The sequence below is a fragment of the Pristiophorus japonicus genome, chromosome 1, assembly GCF_044704955.1.
Source record: "Pristiophorus japonicus isolate sPriJap1 chromosome 1, sPriJap1.hap1, whole genome shotgun sequence".
NCBI lineage: Eukaryota > Metazoa > Chordata > Chondrichthyes > Pristiophoridae > Pristiophorus > Pristiophorus japonicus.
In genome coordinates, this window is record NC_091977.1 from 186,396,406 (window position 1) to 186,420,263 (window position 23,858).

The 23,858-nt window shown below is 44.3% G+C and overlaps 1 protein-coding gene across 4 annotated transcripts in view; it reads right to left on the reverse strand.

Moving 5' to 3' along the window:
• The window catches only part of LOC139267315 (versican core protein-like), a 270,388-nt gene that overhangs the window by 190,265 nt on the left and 56,265 nt on the right, over window positions 1-23,858 (reverse strand). For all 4 annotated transcript variants that reach the window (XM_070885459.1, XM_070885431.1, XM_070885450.1 and 1 more), the window contains one exon: window positions 19,201-19,494. In XM_070885459.1, coding sequence (XP_070741560.1) covers window positions 19,201-19,494 — 294 coding nt within the window. The remainder of the gene's footprint in view (window positions 1-19,200; window positions 19,495-23,858) is intronic.

Genomic DNA, 23,858 nt, shown 5'->3' on the forward strand with positions numbered 1-23,858 from the left:
TTGCCTTCTTCACCGCCTGATGTACCTGCATGCCAACTTTCAATGACTGATGTACCATAACACCCAGGTCTAGTTGGACCTCCCCTTTTCCTAATCTGCTGCCATTCAGATAATATTCTGCCTTTGTGTTTTTGCCCCCAAAGTAGATAACCACACATTTATCCACATTATACTGCATCTGCCATGCATTTGCCCACTCACCTAACCTGTCCCAAGTCACCCTGTAGCCTCTTAGCGTCCTCCTCACAGCTCACACCGCCACCCAGCTTAGTGTCATCTGCAAACTTGGAGATATTACACTCAATTCTTTCATCCAAATCATTAATGTAGATTGTAAACAGCTGGGGTCCCAGCACTGAGCCCTGCAGCACCCCACTAGTCACTGCCTGCCATTCTGAAAAGGACCTGTTTATCCCGACTCTCTGCTTCCTGTCTGCCAACCAGTTCTCTATCCACGTCAATTTCCCCCAATACCATGTGCTTTAATTTTGCACACCAATCTCTTGTGTGGGACTTTGTCAAAAAGCTTTTGAAAGTCCAAATACACCACATCCACTGGTTCTCCCTTGTCCACTCTATTAGTTACATCCTCAAAAAATTCCAGATTTGTCAAGCATGATTTGCCTTTCATAAATCCATGTTGACTTGGACCGATCCTGTCACTGCTTTCCAAATGCGCTGTTATTTCATCTTTAATAATTGATTCCAACATTTCCCCCACTACTGATGTCAGGCTATAATTACCCGTTTTCTCTCTACCTCCTTTTTTAAAAAGTGGTGTTACATTAGCTACCCTCCAGTCCATAGGAACTGATCCAGAGTCGGTAGACTGTTGGAAAATGATCACCAATGCATCTACTATTTCTAGGGCCACTTCCTTAAGTACTCTGGGATGCAGACTATCAGGCCCCAGGCCTTCAATCCCATCAATTTCCCTTACACAATTTCCCGCCTAATAAGGATATCCTTCAGTTCCTCCTTCTCACTCGACCCTCGGTCCCCTAGTACTTCCAGAAGGTTATTTGTGTCTTCTTTCGTGAAGACAGAACCAAAGTATTTATTCAACTGGTCTGCCATTTCTTTGTTCCCATTATAAATTCACCTGAATCTGACTGCAAGTTTGTCTTCACTAATCTTTTTCTCTTCACATATCTATAGAAGCTTTTGCAGTCAGTTTTTATGTTCCCGGCAAGCTTCCTCTCATACTCTATTTCCCCCCTCCTAATTAAATCCTTTGTCCTCCTCTGCTGAATTCTAAATTTCTCCCAGTCCTCAGGTTTGCAGCTTTTTATGGACATTAGGCAAACTGATGCATAACTACAGGAAGAATCTCAATGTGCTTTACTGTTGCATTCATGTGTGATAGTTTCAATTCACGACCTTAAATTTCTCCAACAATTACCACTGCTAGCGACAGGCATATATCCACCAGTGCAATATAACAGTGACTACACTTCATTATATGTAATGCACATTGGGAAAGGCACTTATACAAATGCAAGTCTTTGTTTTTAGTTTTACTTCACTCCAGCTCAAAATACTCTCAAATGACAAGTTTGGAAGGATTACATTTTTAATTGCACTGCTGGGTGTTTTCACAGTTCAAATGGACACAGTACCTGTACTAACATTTTGCACACCAATCATTATAGTCAGTTCAGCAACCTTGTCAGAAATGGACTGGGATAGCTTTGCCTCATGATTCAGTGGGCAATAAGACAGGGGAGCTGGTATTCCCAAATTCAGCAAGCTCATTTCATTGTCTTCATTTAAATGAGCTCCCTGCAGGATTGAACTGTGCCAAAGAAGGTCTTCAAGGACACATAGCAGAACTACCTCTTGCATGATGGTATATTGGATATTGTGCTGGAAGAAGGGCAAAAGATGAAGGTAGCCAAAGCCAAGGTAAACCCACCTCTGAACTGCAGTGTGCAGCAAGCACAATAGGAAGTGGCTGATCAAATGAATGCTGTCTCCCACATCCAAAGATCATTGGAGAAGATGAGCAGGACGAAGTGCTGAGTATTTACAGAAGGGTACCTGTAGATTGACCTCTCAAATTAAGACTATGCCCATAGTCTGCATGTCTTGAATATGATGCAGCATTGGCAATGAAGAATGGGAAGCACTGGCACAACCTCTCGCATCTTTCACATTTTCTCTTCTACATCCATAATGCTTCAGTTTTGTGGTTGGCACTGAAAAATGCTTGTAATGTAATACATTACCATTGTAGGCTGCATCACCTCAAAACCTTTTGCATTGCATTTGTCAATCATTCTTAAAAGTGAGATGTAGATGGATTTTAAATGGATGTTGATTTTAACGTGGGACCAACTTAGTTTTGAACAATAAATTAAGAAATATAATAAGGCTCACACACACTTGGGGCAAAGTGATTGAAAATTTTGCTTCAACTGAATTTGGCACTTCACAAATTGGAAGTTTGGGCCTAGTTGCGTGATTTGGAGAAATGTGCCTCCAGAATCCACAATCACAGAATGAGTCCTATTCTGCTTTCCTGACGCCCTAATGATAGCCTATATTACAAAATGTTACTGTAAATAAGAAAGTAATTTCAAATTGATATTGATTAAATTTAAATTAAATGTTACTGAAATTGGAGTACAGTCATTCTTTGTGGCAAGCAACATAAAGCAATGAAATAATCTCACAATACCAGTAGAAGTGGGAGGGAGGAGGCGGGCTAGTTATATTTTAGTCAAAACAGAAAAAGTTGGAAATCTCAGCAGGTCAGGCAGCATCTGTGGAGAGAAAGCAGAGTTAACGTTTTGGGTCGATGACCCTTCGTCGGAAATGGAGAGTGTTCGGAAAGAACACATTCTTAAGAAGCACTGAACGGGGAGGGGAAGAAAGAACAAAAGGGAAGGTCTGTGATAGAATGGAAGCCAGGTGAGATTAGAGAGACAAAAGGGATGATGGGCCGAATTGAAATGGTTATGGCAGGAGTCATAAAAACATTAGTCAAGATAGGGTGTGAATGGCGGGATAATGACCAGCTGCCATTAGAGACAGCACCTCATCTTTTGTTTAGGCACTTTACAGTCTCTGGACTCAACATTGAGTTCAACAATTTCAGAGCGTAACTGCTGCCAATCTTTGACTTCTTTTCCCCCCACCCAGAGCCTGTTTCCTTTTTTCATCGACCTGAAACGTTATTTCTGCTTTCTCTCCGCAGATGCTGCCTGACCTGCTGAGATTTCCAGCATTTTCTGTTGTTATTTCAGATTCCAACATCCGCAGTATTTTGCTTTTATATTTTAGTCAAGTACAGCATACACGTGTAATAGTTACTCAGATTGGGACTGAATCATATTAGAGAAAATAAAAATTTTTATACCTGTAGTGTTAAACTACATTTACAGAAATTCCTTTGACTGTTTTAGCATAAATACGGTAAAATTAATACAAAAGGCTTACCAAGATTTACAAGGCTAAGGTAGCAAGCTGCAGCCAGGAACTCAGTCAAACATTTTAAATATTTTATTACTCGGTTCTTACATAAAAGAGCTATTTTTAAAAAGGAAAAAAGTTCCATGTGCACCAAATAAGTAAATTAATTTTGTTCATTTATCTTTCAAGTATACATTTGGATTGCCACTGACATGTTGCTTGTAATGGGCCTGTTACACAGAATCGTCAATGCAGAGCCGTTTTGGCTGCAGTGAAATGTAGTGTTTTTGGGTGTGAGGTGCCCCAGAGAACTTAGGCAGAAAGTGTGAGCTCATTCCCATAAAGCAGTCTGGGAACTTTTTAAACTTTCATTTTGATTTTTTTTTTTATTGTGAGCACGGAGCCAACAGGAAAATCTGCTAACATTAACTGCAATCAGATGTTAGTGAGCAAACTACTTCTGGGGACAATTTTCCAATTTAAATGGTTGGAAAGTCATGAGCAGCACGTGTCCGAACTTCCAGTGTGTGTTCTCTCTGGGGGGGAGGGGGCAGGGGGGCAAGGTTCCCCGCTGGAAGGGTGAAGTTATAAAATAACCCCTTATATATCTGCTTACAATTATTCACAACTCCACTTTATCTGGTTGGGGATTAAAGCAGCAGCAGTAACATACTGAGGGTCTGCCTACCCTACATCACTTTAAACATGTGCTTGTCCTTACACCTATACATGCACTGCATCACTTGATCAACTCCGCTGTGCAGGCCACATTGTCCATATGCCAGACACGAGACTCCCAAAGCAAGCGCTCTACTCGGAACTCCTTCATGGCAAACGAGCCAAAGGTGGGCAATGGAAACGTTCCAAGGACACCCTCAAAGCCTCCCTGAAAAAGTGCGACATCCCCACCGACACCTGGAAGTCCCTGGCCAAAGACCACCCTAAGTGGAGGAAGTGCATCCAGGAGGGCACTGAGCTCCTCGAGTCTCGTCGCCGAGAGCATGCAGAAATCAAGCGCAGGCAGCGGAAAGAGCATGCGGCAAACCAGTCCCACCCACCCCTTCCCTCAACTATTTGTCCCACCTGTGACAGAGGCTATGGTTCTCGTATTGGACTGTACAGCCACCTAAGAACTCATGTTAAGAGTGGAAGCAAGTCTTCCTCGATTCTGAGGGATTGCCTATGATGATGGGGACATGCATTGCAACATTGTGGGCCACCCCGACCTGTGAGAGGACACCACCGCAGGTCGGGAGTATAAAGAGCTGGAGCATGCCACCACAGCTTCCAGCGCGAGTCGTCCCAAGTGTGTGATGACTTTGAGGTGGGTGACTGGGTGACATCATCAAGGCTCAGGTCGCCGGTTACAGCGTGGACTGGAACATCGGCGGGGCCCAGGCACAGCGGAGGAGCGGGAAGTTCGTAGCAGAGGTGCGGCAAATGAGGATTCAGGGTACAGAAGGGCCCAGGGGCAGTACGGGCCAGCCCACACTGCGTTATGTGTGCGCACTAGGTCCGTGCAGCAGAGCGGGTCTCCAGTTAACCCTTGCCACTGGATAAAGACCTAGCTCGGTCATGCCCGTGTGGTGACTGATGTGCAACAGTCACCACATGTTAAAAAAATCCATGCACTGGCATCTTCCACTCCTGGAGTTCAGGACTGGAATATCGGGTCCTTCATTGAAACATCTATGAACTCATCCCTTTCGGTGTGGAAGCAAGTCATCCTCGTTCGAGGGATCGCCTATGATGATATACACTATAACAATAGCCGAAAAGTGACTGATACTTGCAGAATAATTTTATGAACAAGTCTGTAATCTCAGCAACAGACTAGATGGGGTCACATTTCCCTGGCACTTCCACTTGATTCTTGCTGCACCTTGGGCAGGGGTCCAGCAGAATCATCTAGAAAATGGTTGGGAACCAGATACAATGGATCCTAACTGTAGTTGTTAAATCCCAAGCATTTGTGTAAGGGGCAGAGCCTCAGCCAATGTCAGAGGAAGCAGAGTCTTCCTTTGCTGAGACTTTCCATGAGGGACCCAGTATACAAATGAAGTCAACCCCACCGGGGGGATGGGGGAAAGAGGAAGAACCCAGGCAAGGGAAGTGGCTTGGACTCACAGAGCTGAGGTAAGCTTTAGGAATCACCCCCACCCCCGCCCCCAACTCCTTACACAGCGGGGACTGCATCCGGTCATCAGAGGATGGCAGTGGGTGCTGAAGCCTCTGGCAGAATGGGGAAGGTAGGCACACAAGATGTATACAGTGTGGCATGGCAGCTGCAAGAACCATGCAAATAATGCACCCACCTCTGACCCCACAAACTCTGGCGCAGTCAACGCTGGAAGGACTCCTTAACTACCATGATTGTTGCCCACAGATTTTTGTGGCAGCTACCTTTATTATTTTGCTCTATGTTTACTCTATAATCGAATGTCCACATTCCCTTGAGGTACAATGTCATCCAAATGACTTGAAGAAGATATCCAAGTGCAGGGCAGAATAGAAAATGTAACTTGAAACATCTTCACCAATGAGTCATGAAACAATTTGAAGATGTTGGCACATTGAATCCATGAGATATATATCCTTAAAACTGGAGTGTGGGAATGTTCAAAGTGTGTGTAGTGCACAGCTATAAAGCACAGGTTTGTTATGGCAATGACATTAAACAGCGTATCCTGTAGGGTTGTTACTAATCTACGCTAGGGCCACGTAAATAACTTTTCTTTGTGTGTTTAATAGGACAATCTCCAGCTTTTGCTGCTCATTTCCAGATACAGCTGCTTTTCATTATTTTAACCCATCCCCCTGTATTGCATCCTCTGTGGTATCTTCTAGTAGTAGTCAGTGATGTAAGATGTGAGACAGATTTTCCCAATAAAAACCCATGAATCTATTAACTCTCCACATCCAATTATCTCACCAACATCTGTTTACATGAAAAGCCTTTTTGTATTTTTTTTTTAAACGTTTCATTAATCAAACTATGACAGAGACCTTTACAAAAAATAGCACTGGGAAAATATACGCTAGTCTATAAGGGCTGGGATGTCTAATTTTTCATTCGCTCATAACTTTTTCCACAGTCAGTCTATATTTAAAAATGTGTGCTTTTCTCACAAATTCAATAAGAAACTAGCACACTATGAGCTTTGTCTTGAGTAAATTAAAAGTAAGTTGCTGATCTAATCCAGAGTCATCAGAAAGTATTAAGCAAGATATATGTGGGTATATTTTATTTTATTGGGTACAATTCCACTAGTGTAGGCTGTCCTCTGGTACCTTGCCCAACTAGCCACACTTCAAGCGAATGTCGGCAGATTATTTGACTGCAAGGGGACATAAGAACAGAAGAACATAAGAAATAGGAACAGGAGTAGGCCACACGGCCCCTCGAGCCTGCTCCGCCATTCAATATGATCATGGCTGATCCGATCATGGACTCGGGTCCACTTCCCTGCCTGCTCCCCATAACCCCTTATTCCCTTATCGGTTAAGAAACTGTCTATCTCTGTCTTAAACTTATTCAATATCCCAGCTTCCATAGCTCTCTGAGGCAGAAAATTCCACAGATTTACAACCCTCAGAGAAGAAATTCTTCCTCATCTCAGTTTAAATTGGCGGCTCTTTATTCTAAGATTATGTCCCCTAGTTCTAGTCTGCCCTATCAGTGGAAACATCCTCTCTGCATCCACCTTGTCAAGCCCACTCATTGGTCCCAAAATTGCCCAAGAGTTGCTCCGTTTTTTTTGGAGCAACTTGATTTTTCTGGAGTATCTTAAAAAATCCCCATTTTGCACATTCAATTTGAGCCAGTGTAAGTGAGTTAGTTATGATTTTTTTTAGCTTAGTTTCATTTTGTTCAAAAAGGGGTGTTACCAGCCACCTATGCCCATTTTAGCCATTTTAGCCAGTTTGGACAGCTAATAGTTGCTCCAAACTAACTTAGGCCAGCATGGCCGCACAAAAAACCCTTGCAGAGAGTTAAGAAATCAGTGCAGGTAGGTACTTAATGACTTGACTAAAGAATGTGAATAGGATCAAACAGCTGTACAGGACATCATATGACAAACTTCGCAAAGTTAATTTACTATACAACAGAAGCATTCATGGAAGCTTAAACTACAAAAATAAAAGAAGTGATGAGACAAAACATATTTACATAATTTTTTCAAAATATCCAAATATAAAAATAGAAGTACCTCTGCTCGTAGGAAAGCATTTTAATCAACAGGGTTAAGGAAAGTCTTGAGTAAGCTCATTAAAATTACTGGCTACACAGTTATCACACCCTCCACACCCCCCCCCCCCAAATCAAAACTCTCCTCCTCCCCCCTCCCCCCCCCATCAAAACTCTCCTCCTTCCCCCCGCCCTCCCCCATCAAATCTCTCCTCTCTCCTTCTCCCCCCCCCGGATCAAATCTCTCTTCCTTCCTCCCCCCAATCAAAACTCTCTGCCAAGCCCCGGGAGAGTCGACAGAGGGGCCAGAATCCGGGGACAGCTTTTTGGCGCCGTTTTGATCCTAGAAAGTCGGCGTATCTCATGTGAGTGCGGCAAAAAAATGGGTGAGCCAAATTTGGGCCCATAATCTTATAAATTTCGATAAGATCACCTCTCATTCTGCTGAATTCCAATCAGTAGAGGCCCAACTTACTCAACCTTTTCTCATAAGTCAACCCCCTCATCTCCGGAATCAACCTAATGAACTTTCTCTGAACTGCCTCCAAAGTAAGTATATCCTTTCATAAATATGGAAACCAAAACTGTACACAGTATTCTAGATGTGGCCTCACCAATACGCTGTGTAACTGTAGCAAGACTTTCCTGCTTTTATACTCCATCCCCTTTGCAATAAAGGCCAAGATTCCATTGGCCTTCCTGATCACTTGTCGTACCTGCATACTATCCTTTTGTTTCATGCACAAGTATTGCAGCACTTTGCAATTTTTCTTCATTTAAATAATAACTTGCTCTTTGATTTTTTTTCTGCCAAAGTGCATAACCTCACACTTTCCAACATTATATTCCATCTGCCAAATTTTTGCCCACTCACTTAGCCTGTCTATGTCCTTTTGCAACCCAGCCCAATCCTGTCCATACCTAACACCAACTGACGAACACCCCAACTGGGATTGGTCAATGAATGATGGTGGGGAGCATGACAGCTGACTATTTTCCATTCCCCCACTGCCCCCCCACACACAGGTCTCCACCACTGTCCGGGCTGAGATCACCTGATCGAACACAGACCAGCAATCAATCCCTGATCTGTGTGGCTCATCGTGGCCTTATCAGTGTGAAGGGAGTTGCATTTTCTGAAAAAAATAAGAGGACTCGACTTAATCATCTCAGGATAACATTGTGCACCTCCTAGTGGCTAGTTACAGAGCAGTATTGTTGCAATCCATAAAGTGCGCAGTACCCACTCTCTCAGATGGCATGTGAAGTGGAAAAGGGACAAAATTAAGATAGTGAGAAAACAAATCAGAAAATGGGAGCTGAACTTCTTGTTAATTTTTTTTAAGAAACTTTCATACAGCCCTATTATTCGACAGTCTGTAGAGATATATTAAAGAGAAATGACATAATATTGAATAACAGGAAGAACATGTGTTCCACAGACGCTGGTCAGTGTAGTCGTACCTGCCTACTTGAAAGGGTTCATTGGCAATGTGCTTCTGTGTTCCATCTTAACAAATCCGAACCTTACATGAAAGTAGATCAACCATTTTGATTTATGACAGCGATAATTAAAAACAAATATGACTTTTACATCCTCTTGCTCTTTTTTCCAAAGGGATCCTGAAATAGCAAAGCAACACATCTACCACTGAACCTAAATGTTAAAGAACTAGACACAGAAATTTGGTGTGCAAACTCGCCAAAATTTCCATTTGTTCAGGAAGATAAAGCTTAAAGAAGTTCATCTGAAAGCTTAAATGTCACTTTATCAAACTTTAAAAACGATGTTGGCTTCAGGAAAATCTGTTCAGCAAGTCCTTTTGCTTGTTGAGAGTGAAGGGCCAGAAACACCTTTTGTCTTTTTTGTCACAATGCTGTGCTCAAAAGCAAGCTAATGAATTTCAATGTGATTTATATAAAATGGTTTGGGCAAGCAGTTTTTTCTTTATTAACGAAAATGGAACCCCTGTAACATGTATGGGAAAAATTTCTAGTTCCCAAGCATGCACGTATTGGATCACCTGGATGCAACACATAGAGAAATATCAGGTGGCCCCCTCCATACTGTTGTGTGCTTCTCCCCACATGATTTTTCTCTATGCATTGCACCCAGGGAATCCAACATGCACAGGCAGAGGAAAATCTGCCCTATAATTTTTCAAACATGTATTCGGTTTAATTAAAGTAGTGCCATGCACTACACTATCAAATTAAACTGGAAGCTATAATAGTTCTGATGAAGGGTTACAGCTGAAATATTAACCTATCTTTTCTTTCAGGTGCTGTGCAACACAAACGTAGTGGGGGCGAAATTACCCTGTGCCCCAATTGGGAGCGATAACCAGCTGGAGCCAGGACTTCCTGCACTCGGGGCAGAAGTCCCGCCCCCGCCGCTGAATTCGACTTACCGGCCCTCAAAGGATGTGGAGCACAATCTCGCGCACTCCACTTCCTTTAGGTATGGGTCCTGGGATGCTACTGAGCGAAGACTGCAGCGTTACGTGGATGTTCATTGCCCCTCCCCTTCACTTAAAGCAGAGGGCCGCTGCGCACTCTGCAAGGCCTCTGCTTGGCCACCAGGGCAGTGTGGGACTGGACCTGCAGCCCGGCACGATGCTGGGCTGCACGATGGCGGGCTGCACGATGGCGGCCCGGACCACACAGGGATCCGGGCGTCGGTAAACCAGTAAAGGTGGCAGCTCGTGCCAGCATCGCAGGCGGCGGGGCAATTTACCCCGCTGGGCGGTAAGGGGTCAACGCGGGGTCACCGTGCACGGCAATGACGCCATCAGCGGTTGCACAGCAGCCCGGGGTGCTACCTGTGGGGTGTGTCGCTGCTGCAGCAGCACCTCAGCACAATCCAGGGCAATTTCCCGGGAGCCGGTAGCGCTCCCCCCCCCCCCCACTCCCTCGCCCCCCGCCCCCACTCCCGGAGCAAAAAGTCTCTTCTGCCCCGTTCGGGTCTCTAACAAAAGGGGCAATTTCGTCCCAGGCATGTTTTATTCAGATTTCCAACATTTGGCCCTTGCTAATTTTTTCTCTGAAATTATACGTCCAGACCATTAATCTTCAACTTTCATTTTTAGTACAGGGTTTTACTTTGCACAGCACTAGCCCTCTGTATTGTAATAAAGCAGTCACCTCATTTGAAAAGATATTATCATTAGTGTCCCTAGTCTGCTAACAGGCACCCACAGGGCTGGTAACAGCCATAACATCTGAACAGCATGAAAGTTTTTGACCTTATTCTGACTTACTTTCTTGCAACAGGATGATTTTTTGCTGAAGCCATTAACACTCCATTAGTCTTCTGCAACTTTTCACATTGTGTGGCATTTTTTTTGAACAGCTTGGTGATCTCAGGCACTTGGGGCTAGATTTTCCACTTTTGTGCTTATCGCCCAAAAATGGACGTTATTTCCGGCATGGGCGGTAAAAAAGGGTTTTCAGATCGCCGGCTTCTCACCCATTCTCAAAGCACCTAGTCTCCATGTTTGAAAATGGGCATTACCACAAGTGATATGAAATGGGCGGTAGTGTTACATTTTTTTGACCTTCTGCCGTAAAGTGTCGCCGTCCTTAGCAACGGCATGGCAATGCTCGATTCCCACGATTCAGGAGGTCAAGGGTCATCATGACATGCACAGAAGAGGAGAGAGAGAGAGAGAGAGAGAGGAAGCTGAGAGTGACTGAAGGCGTGTGTGTGGCTGTGGTGTGTGCTTGTTTGGCTGTTGTGGGAAGCACCCAGAACATAGTTGGCACCGAGTTTTTATCCAACAAATAAAATCTAGCATGGAAGGGATGGTGGAGACCCTGGAGCTAGTAGCCAGGAACACAGGTGGCAGAGGGCTCCCAGTGGTCCTGGAGCGCGGCACTGCACCCAAAGGCCCCCCCCCCCCTTAGCAACCACATGAGAGCCAGGAGCAACATCTTGCTTCTGGCTCGGAGCATGTTCCCACCTCGGGACCGTCCTCTCCCGTATCTGTCCAAGCACCTGTTCGGCCACCATCCCCCCCGCCCCCCCAAATCAAGCATCGCCTGAGGAGCTCCTCGGCCAGGAGGCTTGGAGTCAAGAGGGGAAGGGGTAGAGTTGGGGAGGAGAAGCAGGGCGGAGGGGTGGTGGGGAAGGTTGTTTTTTTTACAGAAATACTGATGAGTTCAGACAAATGTTTGGTTTAAATGTTTTTTATTTAACAAAACCTTGTTGCGCATTGGCTCAGATAGCTGCATCGTTACACGCTGGTGATTCCTTAACATCAAAGGGTACGCGGAGTCAGAGGAAATGTATTAGCATGGATAGAGAATTGGCTGGCGAACAGAAAGCAGAGAGTCGGGATAAATGGGTCCTTTTCGGGTTGGAAATCGGTGGTTAGTGGTGTGCCACAGGGATCGGTGCTGGGACCACAACTGTTTACAATATACATAGATGACCTGGAAGAGGGGACAGAGTGTAGTGTAACAACATTTGCAGATAACAAAGATTAGTGGGAAAGCGGGTTGTGTAGAGGACACAGAAAGGCTGCAAAGAGATTTAGATAGGTTAAGCGAATGGGCTAAGGTTTGGCAGATGGAATACAATGTCGGAAAGTGTGAGGTCATCCACCTTGGGAAAAAAAACAGTAAAAGGGAATATTATTTGAATGGGGAGAAATTACAACATGCTGTGGTGCAGAGGGATCTGGGGGTCCTTGTGCATGAATCCCAAAAAGTTAGTTTGCAGGTGCAGCAGGTAATCAGGAAGGCGAATGGAATGTTGGCCTTCATTGCGAGAGGGATGGAGTACAAAAGCAGGGAGGTCCTTCTGCAACTGTATAGGGTATTGATGAGGCCGCACCTGGAGTACTGCGTGCAGTTTTGGTCACCTTACTTAAGGAAGGATATACTAGCTTTGGAGGGGGTACAGAGACGATTCACGAGGCTGATTCCGGAGATGAGGGGGTTACCTTATGATGATAGATTGAGTAGACTGGGTCTTTACTCGTTGGAGTTCAGAAGGATGAGGGGGGATCTTATAGAAACATTTAAAATAATGAAAGGGATAGACAAGATAGAGGCAGAGAGGTTGTTTCCACTGGTCGGGGAGACTAGAACTAGGGGGCACAACCTCAAAATACAGGGGAGCCAATTTAAAACCGAGTTGAGAAGGAATTTCTTCTCCCAGAGGGTTGTGAATCTGTGGAATTCTCTGCCCAAGGCAGCAGTTGAGGCTAGCTCATTGAATGTATTCAAGTCACAGATAGATAGATTTTTAACCAATAAGGGAATTAAGGGTTATGGGGAGCGGGCGGGTAAGTGGAGCTGAGTCCATGGCCAGATCAGCCATGATCTTGTTGAATGGCGGAGCAGGCTCGAGGGGCTAGATGGCCTACTCCTGTTCCTAATTCTTATGTAAAGGGTATAATGATGCTTAACTTCAATCAACTTAAACTTTAACTGTCACCAAGGTGATGCCCACCATTGATGTATCACCTGCACACCCAGCAGTGTGTCAACCTTGTAAATAACACCAACATTTTTTCAGGTAAAGCTATCATTTATGAGTTACTGACATTAAGCTCTTGCAGCTATCATGCGACCAGGCGCCCTTTCATGCGGTCTACAGGGGTACGGGGGCATGGTTTCAGCGTCAGCCTGATTGTCTGGGCCGACATCAGCGTCCGCCTCCTTGTCCTCCTCTTCCTCTCTCTGATGAGGTGGACTGTCAGACTCAGCAGACAATTCTTGTCCCCTCCTGATAACTAAGTTGTGCAGCATGGAGCACACCACCACAAATTGAGCTACCTGCTCAGGGTGGTATTGAAGCTCGCCTCCTGAGTCGTCCAGGCATTTAAAGCGCTGCTTCCCGCCTTTTGGCTAAGATCATGCGTAACTGACCTGACAGGGGAGTAACCATGACCCCAAAGTGGTTCTCCCTGGATCAGGAAGGTGGTTCTCCTATGCTTTTTGGAAATAGGAGGTGGGTGGGGTGGTTTGACCCATCCACCTCCACGGAGCTGTGTGGGGGTGCTGACCCATCCACCTCCATGGCACGAACCTGGTATTGCAGTACTTCCAGGAACGGTGCAGTGGCTCTAGGCCTTTTGGCTAAGAGCATTGGCGCAGAGTGATCTTTGATGTGTGCAAGGTGACCTCTGGCGTTTGTGATCTGACAAAGAATTGGAAAGATTGGCTACGAAAAATTTATATATAAAAATTTAAAATTTAAAGCGCTGCTTCAGCACTCCAATGATTTTCTCCACGATATTGCGAGTGGCTCTGTGGCTCTCGTTGTATCGCCTCTCGGCTTAGGTATGGGCGTCACGCAGGGGGGTCATCAGCCAGGTGGCGAGGCCATATCCTTTGTCACCAGGCATCCAGCATTGACCTTGTAGCTGATTGTTAAACAAGTCAGATACAGTGCTCCCACGCAGGATGTGAGCATCATGGATGCTGCCCGGAAATTGAGCATTCACTGCCAATATAATTTGCTGGTGGTCGACAACCAGTTGGACATTCATGGAGTGGAATTCCTTGCAGTTCCTGAAAACCTCTGCATCCTGAAAAGATGCCCGCATCGCGATGTGCGTGCAGTCTATTGGTCCCTGCACCTTGGGGAAGTTTGCAATTCTCGAGAATCGTAGAGCCCTCTCACTCTGTGCCTCCCTGGTCAAAAGCTGATCAAGTCGCTTCTGCATGCGTACAAGACTTCAGTGACCTGTCTAATGCAGCAATGTGTGGCGTGCTGAGAAAGTCCGCAAATGTCGCCAGCTGTGGCCTGAAAAGAACCCGAGGCATAGAACGACAGTGCCGCAGTGACTTTGAGCTCGACGGACAATGCAATACTGATGGTGCTGGCAGGCTGCAGATCTCCTTATCAGCTGGCATACCTCAGTGATAACCTGTTTGTGGAAGCACTGTCTCCGGAGGCAGGTGGTGTCGGGCAAGTCGAAGTAAGACTGATTCTCCCTGTACTTGCGGGGGGTGTAACATCTGGTCCTCCTCATCAGTCTGGCACGTGTTACATTGGGCACATAATGCAGTGGAGCGTACCTTCAGCGATCCCGAGTCTGCTGCATGTAATTGGTCACCAAGAGAGGGGTGAGAAAGGACAGGCCCCATTGCAATAGCTCTCTGTTTCCCACCAATTGGTCACAAACAATTAATGTCCCGATGAAGACAACTATTAAATTTCAATCGGTCACAGCACGGTCAAGGTATTTGTAGAGATATTCACATCAACTCCAACGACCTCCAGAGTACATCCGAGCTCCCCCGAGGTTGAAGCACAGCAGCCTTTTAAAGGATGCGACATGTGATGTAAAACATGGCGTCCATAACGCTGTGATTAGTTCCGGTTAGTTCCACTTTTTCTGGGCGTTTTTTTTGGGCGAGCGATATCGTGGGCGATATGTGTGCGATGTGGTGAAAGTGACGCTGGGCGATCCCTTGGCCGCTAGTTTCGGTAAATATGCTCTTTGCAACAAAAAAAGTGGGTGGGCGGTATTATTGAATCTCGGCATTAAATCAGTGCGGAAATTAACACTGGACGTTGATTTCGCCCATTCTGATGATTCCGCCAAAAAAAAGTGGGCGGGCTGTATTATTTTTTCCCGGCGTTAAGCACATGGGGAAAGTAACGCTCGGTGATAAGTTTCCAAGAAATGTCCGTCAGTTTCCATTTTGTGGCTAAATGAGCGATATCTGGGCGTTATACGTCATTTCAGCGGTAAAATGAGCATCAAGTGGGCATTAAGCATACAAAAAAAATGGAGGTTCTAACCCTTGGACGTGTGCCCAGCGTATCAATCAACTTGAGAAAGTCAATACGATCAAATTCTGCTTCAGATTTACCATTTTCATTCACTGCAAGGTCACTTGCTTTATTATTTCACTCTAATTTTCTATGCTCCTCTCCTAAATGCACTTCCTTGTGCTAGCCTATAATTCCACAGGTGCCCAATGACTCCGGTGCTTCAGCCAAGTAGTCATTCTTTGTGTGTTAGTCTACAGCATATGTGTCAGAAAGTAAAATGATAATGGGAGGAATCACAGTCAAACTTGATCCTATTCTAATCCGACATGTACAGATCATAGGGTCCGAAATTGCTGGAAGTCAAGTTCCATCCAAGTGTCGCCCAAAGAACCGCTGAGATCCTGACGGTACTTTGGGCGGAAGTTTCATGGGAAAATCTCGGAAAGACCACCCAGCGGCAAAAATGGGACTTACATGCTGAATCTGGGCCGCAGTGGGTGGGAGCTCCCATTCTTGGCGGTAAATGCAATCCTTGGCAAAGTACCGCCTAGGATTGAGTTGGGCCCAGGGAGGGGGAACTGATAAAATTAAAAATGTTCAAAAAATAAAAAAACACTATAAATTCTTCAGGGGAACCCATCTTCCTGAATCCCTGCAAAACAAATAAAGAAAAGAAGTGGACTAACCTTTTTTTTTTGCAGGTCTTCATACTTACCGTTGAGGTTAGACCTGCCTCCACGCGGCAGTCCTTTCCCCTGCTACAGCGGACTCCCGCCCGGACCAAACTGGCAGCTCAGCGGGCGGGAGAACATTTGCCCGCGTTGCACGCCAGCAGACGTCAGCGGGCAGTCCCCAGCGGTCTTCTCTCCCCGCCGGTGGGAGGCCTCCACCAAACTCGCTCGGAAGGGAGAACGCCCAGAAAACTCGGCGGCAGCCGACGGTAAGTCCATCAATTTCAGCCCCATAGAATCTTACAGCACAGGGACAGGCCAGTTAGCCCATCATGTCTGTGTCGGCTCTTTGAAAGAACTACCAATTAGTCCCATTCCCCAGCCCTTTCCCCATAGCTTTGCAAATTATGCTCCTTCAAGTATTATCCAATGGCCTTTTGAATGTTATTATTCAATCTGCTTCCACCACCCTTTCAAGCAATGCATTCCAGATTATAACAATTCATAGATTCATAGAAATTTACAGCATAGAAGGAGGCCATTTAGCCCATCGTGTCTGTGCCAGCCCAAAAGCAGCTATCCAGCCGAATCCCACTTTACAGCTCTTGGTTCATAGCCCTGTAGGATACGGCTGCATAAAAAGAGTTATGTGGAAAGATTGGATAAGCTGGGGTTGTTTTCTTTCGAAGAGGAGGCTGAGGGGAGACTTAATTGAGGTGTCTAAACTTATGAGGGGCCTAGATAGAGTGGATAAGAAGCACCTATTTCCCTTAGCAGAGAGATCAATAACCAGAGGGGGATAGATTTAAAGTAATTGGTAGAAGGATTAGAGGGGGGTTGAGGAGATTCGCTGTATAAAAAAAAATCTCCTCATCTCACCTCTGGTTCTTTTTCCAATTACCTTAAATCTGTGACCTCTGGTTGCTGACCCTTCTGCCAGTGGAAACAGATTCTCCTTACTTACTCTATCTAAACACTTCAAGATGGTGGAAGCATATTCAATAGCAACTTTCAAAAGAGAATTGGATAAACATTTGAAGGGAAAACATTTACCGGGCTGTGGGGAAAGAGCAGGGCACAGGCACGAAGAGTCGAATGGCCTCCTTCTGCACAGTATCATTCTATGACTCTAAGATTTTGAACGCGTCTATTAAATCTCCCCTTAATTTTCTCTGCTCAATGAAGAACAATCCCAACTTCTCTAGTCTCTCCATGTAACAGAAGTCCCTCGTCCATGGTAGCATTCTCGTAAATCTCCTCTGCACCCTCTCCAAGGCCATGACATCATTCCTAAAGTTTGGTGCCCAGAATTGTACACAATACTCCAACTGAGGTCTAACCAATGATTTATAAAGGTTTAGCATGTATTCCAACTATAACAATGACTGATTTTGGCCTTCCCGATTATGGGCACTCAAATCAATTGCAGTCTCTCAACTACTGTCTAAACTGAGACGAACCAATTCATCACAGACAAGGAATCAAATCTGGCCTGGATGGCTGAGGATCACATTCGGAAATGCATTTCCCAACTGAGTATTTATAAAATTGCTGGCCACAACACAGGAAGAGCAATTAGCACAAGCAAACTGTTCCCCCAAACAAATTTACATTTCTTTTGCAATCAAATTCTCTTTAAGGTCTGTTTTAATTAATCTTAAAAAGGCTCTTCTCTTTGTATAAATGTCGCTGTGAATTTGGAGGAAAAGGGGCAGAAGAGTGTCAAGAAGGCAGGAAAGCATGAAAGGTAGGAGAGTGCAAGAGGGAGAGGAAGACAGGAGAGAGAAAGACAATGGTAGGCAGGAGAGAGAGGAAGGCCAGTTAGGTGAGAGAGAGTTGGTGAGATAGGAGGGAAAGGCATAAAGAGAAGAGATCAGGAAAGAGGAAAGCAGAGGAGAGAGAGAAAATGGAGCATTGAGACAGAAACAAATTATAAAGGCAGAGACAGAGATTCACACAGCATGTGAAATTAATTTGCTGCTTCTGATGTTTTTCATTAGTGTTTGAATGAAATAATGTGGTCACAAAGAAGAACAAATAAACATTAACGATTTTAAGGCGTAAGTAGGACAGAGTAGGCAACCACTCTGCCATCTCATCACCAAAGTTAGTCCCACAATTTCCCAGTGGAAGTTGAGAGTAAAAGACATCTGCCAAATTTGGACATGTATATTAAAAAGTACAAGTAATAGGGATACATCATACCTCATAGTTTCGGTCACTTTTCCCATAGCAGCACTGGATTCTAGAAATATAATGTATTTCTGGCAAACAATTACACTCCCGCTGGCCTCCGTTTTTTAGGTTTCACAATAAAAAGCCTTAAATTATCATCTGCCTTCCCTGGAGGTAAAGGGCCACACCTACTGCAACCCTCCCCGCAGGTGGGCTTCCTGATACAGACAAGAGCCTTATGCCAGGAAATTGACATGGTCAGGGGTGCAAGCATGAGGCAGGTGGAAGTTCCACTCTGCTGAAGTTGCTCCACAGTAGGGGTCGGAAAGAAAATTGTCCCCTTTGTACCTATGTAAACATGTGACGTAGAGTCCCTTCATCAATCACATTGCAGAAAGTGAGACCACAATCCCTTCAGAGAATCACGACACCCTGAGCACCACTTACTAAAGCAGTGGGGAGAGGCAAGAGATAATTCCATGTACATCCATCGGCATTGCTTTAGGAGATCAGTTACTTTCACATTATTTCCATTTTGTTTTCCTGCATGTTGCTTAGCATCCTAGAGGTAACTTTCTGCACGCTCTCGGCGATGAGCTCTCGCCGAAAGCATGCAGAAATCAAGCGAGGCAGCGGAAAGAGCGTGCGGCAAATCTGTCCCACCCTCCCTTACCCTCAATGACTATCTGTCCCACCTGTGACAGGGACTGTGGCTCTTGTATTGGACTGTTCAGCCACCTAAGGACTCATTTTAAGATTGGAAGCAAGTCTTCTTCGATTCCGAGGGATTGCCTATGATGATGGAGAGGTAACTTTACAAAATTGTACTCCCAGCATGGAGCTTCGCCCACCAGGAGTGCACATCAGGAGCTGATAGGACAGCAAATCTGATGGGGCTTATTGATCATCAGGTCCATATTTCCAATAGGCACTCCCAATAAGTGAAAGTGAATTTATAAAATGTACCCTCCTATTCCATCAGCTTTGTTAGTACAAATTTCCAAGTGTATATTTACCTCGGAAGCAGTAGGCATCGAATTTGGTATTAGGATCTGGAAATCCCGTCCTGTTGTCATATCGATACTTGGTTCTCACTCCAACAAGGCCCCCTCCACACTGACTCCTGGCATAGACAATTGGATAACGTACACTGCCGTCTTCCAGCCAGCCGTAGTCACAGCGATCCAGACCTTTCTTCCACGCAGCATGTAACTGGCCGGTGGTGGCTAACTGTGCGTTCCTACGGTTGCACTCCAACTGCGATTCCGCAAACGTTAACTTTCCTGGTGTTGACACATGGAACACATCCCCTATTGTTAAACAGGAGAGAAAAATCAGTCTGAGTGGGTAACCACATCCCAAGAAATCACACAATTGAACAAACAGATATCTAAATTGCCGAACTCCCAATACTGTTAGTCAATAAATAGGTGAACATTTGTGTTGCTCTCTTTTCCTCTTCTGGTTTTATGCTTACCCCTAGTTATTAATGTTTGAAGGTTTAAAAAAAGATCAATTTAAGTTTGTCTCTCTTTGCTCCTTATAGTCTAGCCTAACCCCTATCCTTAATTCTGGCTTGTTACTGTACCTAGCGTTGGTATTTAAAGGGAAAAGTTGAATGCTTGTGAATCCAGAGTTCAAAACTGGGATCTTCCTGTCTGCATGTCTCAGTACCACACCATGCAGTGCGTTTACCTACTGCATTGTCAGGCAGCAGTTTTACCACTATTGTATCTCATCAGTACCCAGGAACTATATGCAAAGAAATCTCATTCACTGTATTTGTTACTACCTCAGAAACATTGGGGTAGATTTTCCAGTTCTTGCATCTAGCTTATTGAATAACCTGGATGCAGCACAGAGAAAAATCAGACGAGGAAGAGCTGATAGGTGTGCAATCCTCCCTGCCCACTATACGCTGAGTCCAAGCGATCTACAATGCCTAGGCTCAGAAAGAGGAAAATCTGCTCAGTACCTGTTAAAAGTGTTAATTCATATCTATTTTTTTGCCCTTTGCTATCTGTTAACTATCATAGTCCTCCTCCCAAGCGAAGCAATGAATGGTCACTGTCACTTGCTTTGTGATTGGTCGGCAGGATGTGTTTAAAGAGGCGCACTATACTGGGAGATCAGTAAAGAGGTAACAGATTGACATCTTGGGCTTTGACCCTTCATCAGAACATTCTAATGAAGGGTCAGTAGCTAAAACATTATCCTGTCTTTCCCTTTACAACTGTTGACTGCATTTCCTGCATTTTTTGTTTTCGTTTTAAATTTTCAACATTTACAGATTTTTTTCTTTTTATATGTATTGGGGAAATGTTGGTTCCGCCACCCTGTCATGATCACTCCCTCTTCTTTTTCCCCCAGTGGTAGGGCACTTCATCTCCAAATAGTGCTCCATGTAACAGCCAGGCTGCAAACAAAATACAGTGGGGTAGATTTTCAACTTACCACATTGGTTTCGACAGAAATGAAAAATCGGGCCGTTTCTATAATGGGCTGCTAATCCGCAATGGCAGTTTTACGTCTGGGCACCAAGTTAAAAACTAACCCCAGCCAGTGACTTATGTAGATAACCACAGGTTTCAGCCTGCCCTGGAGCACACACCCACTTCCCTCTTGCCATATCACAACCACTGTGCTGGTCTGTTGCTGTGTTCAACTCATAACATCATAGCTCTCAAAGCACAGCACAGTACAAACCATGTAAGAAAATCTGCACTGAAATAACATTTGATTTATGGAGAGGAGTCAGGTCTACTTATAACCAGATCTTAAGGAGGCAGAATACAACAAAGAGATTCAAATAATAAAACTTTAAACAAATGCATAAAGTAACCTGCTGTGATAAAGACGAATCTCAAACTTTGAAGCCACAACTAATTAATGATAACAATCTTGTTATTCCAATCATCAAAGGAGTCAAATACTTCAAGGAAATTTGTCATCCAATTCAGACAGAAAATATATCCATTCAAAAAACGGCCCAGCTGCACAGCCTCATTATTTTCACCAATAGTACCAATTACTACTGAACCATGCATTTTATTTATTAGAAGTGATAACCATCATTTAATTTTAAGAAACTCAACTTCAATCCTTAGCACCGACAGGGAAATTTAAGCCTTTTATTTTCTTCACTGTTCCCCCTTCCTCGAGGTTCTGACTCATGCTAGGCAGGGTGTAATTCCACAAGTATTGCAGCCACCTCGGGTACCTCATCAACCTGGCACGTTTGTTACTTGAGAGTCTGCACAGAGGATGTTCAACTTATAGGGTCATAAGAACATAAGAAATAGGAGCAGGAGTAAGCCATTTGGCCCCTCGAGCCTGCTCCGTCATTCAATACAATCATGACTGATCTGATCATGGGCTCAGCTCCACTTCCCTTCCTGCTCCCCATAATCCTTTACTCCTCTTTCGCTCAAAAATTTGTCTATCTCCGCCTTAAATATATTCAATGGCCCAGCCTCCACAGCTCTCTGGGACAGAGAATTCCACAGATTTACAACCCTCAGAGATGTAATTCCTCCTCATCTCAGTTTTAAATGGGCGGACCCTTATTCTAAAACTATACCCCTAGTTTTAGATTCCCCCAAGAGTGAAAACATCCTCTCTGCATCTACTTTGTCGAGACCCCTCATTATCTTATATGTCTCAATAAGATCACCTCTCATTCTTCTGAACGCCAATGAGTACAAGCCCAACCTGCTCAACCTTTCTTCATAAGTCAACCCCTTCATCTCAGGAATCAACCTAGTGAACCTTCTCTGAACTGCCTCCAATGCAAGTATATCCCTCCTTAAATAAGGAGACCAAAACTGTATACAGTACTCCAGGTGTGGCCCCACCAATATCCTGTCTAGTTGTAGCAGGACTTCTCTGCTTTTATAGTCTATTCTCCTTGCAATAAAGGCCAACATTCCATTTGCCTTCCTGATTACTTGCTGTACCTGCATACTAACTTTTTGTCTTTCTTGCACAAGGACCCCCAGGTCCCTCTACGCTGCAGCATTTTGTAACTTTTCTCCATTTAAATAATAATTTGCTTTTTTATTTTTTCTGCCAAAGTGGATAATCTCACACTTTACCACATTATACTCCATCTGCCAAATTTTTGCCCACTCACTTAGCCTGTCTATATCCTTTGCGGATTTTTTGTGTCCTCTTCACAATTTGCTTTCCCACCCATCTTTGTATCATCAGCAAACTTGGCTACATTACACTCAGTCCCTTCATCCAAATCATTAATATAGATTGTAAATAGTTGAGGCCCCAGCACCGATCCCTGTGGCACCCCACTAGTCACTGTTTGCCAACCGGAAAATTACCCATTTATTCCGACTCTCTGTTTTCTGTTAGTTAGCCAATCCTCTATCCATGCTAATATATTACCCCCAACCCCGTGAACTTTCATCTTGTTCAGTAATCTTTTATGTGGCACCTTATCGAATGCCTTCTGGAAATCCAAATACACATCCACTGGTTCCCCCTTATCCACTCTGCTTGTTACATCCTCAAAAAAAAACCACACAAGCGAGTCCAATCATCTTCTCGCCTTATGTGGGCACACTTTATAGCAGGGCTCATTGTATAGTGATCAGGAACAGAAACCTTGGCTGAATTTTTCGATGGCAACTTTAGCTGAACTGTCAGACTGGATAAGAATAGCACAGAGCGGGGATCAAATTTAAAGCCTTCCAAAGCCCCAATAAGCATTTTAATGTGTGAGTGGCCTGCAGAAACATGCTGAATACTGCTTCCTCACAAGCCTTAGCATGAAACATTGACTGTGGGGGTGAATTTTCATTCATTGACCAGTTTATCATAAATACTTGTGAAAACATACTGACCCGAAACAAAATAAATATAAAACATTATTGCTCCATAAGGGTTTCTTTCATATTTAAATTGTACATTCAGTTGGAACAGCACAGTGAGTAATTCAAAACGCAGAATAATAAGCACTTGATCTTATTCTTTCATTATCCACATGCTGTTATCAGCGGGAGCACCAATGTTTTGCAAGTTATCTAACGAACCTTTTCTTAATTTGTGTGCAAAGGATTCATTAAAGTTTGAGTTTGATTTGGCTCAGGCAGAATTCTCACAACCTTTGAAGAAATGTAATTTTCTTTTGGTGGGGGGGGGGTGGGAAGAGAAAATAGCAGTTGGTAAAATATTGCAACTCAATTAAAGAGGGTAACTTGATGCTCAAGGGTGAATGTTTCTGTGCTATACAGTCAATGTATGGTGAATTCCCCTGCCCCCCTTCACTTATCCCAAAAATAAGACGTATTTTACTCCCCCTTAGATAGCAAATGTCTATGACAGCAAATGTGAAATATAGTCAGAGTCCCACACCTGCTGGATCTTCTCTGGACTTTCTCTGCCTCACTAAGCTTATATGGTGAATGAAAACGGAAACCATGACAATGTTTTTACTTGCTGCCAACAATGAATGGGCTGTATATTGACTCTGGCTGAGAGAGTCTCTTTTCCCTATCTAAAGATGTAAATTGTATCCCCCACAATAATCAGCAAACGAGTGAAAGAATCTCAAGTATTTTCCTGTTGTGTACATATTGCACCACTTTATGTGGGCATTGTCATGAAGAATGTCTGGCTTTCTCTCCCAATGGGTCAGCAAGGTTATCCAGTGAGTAACTGA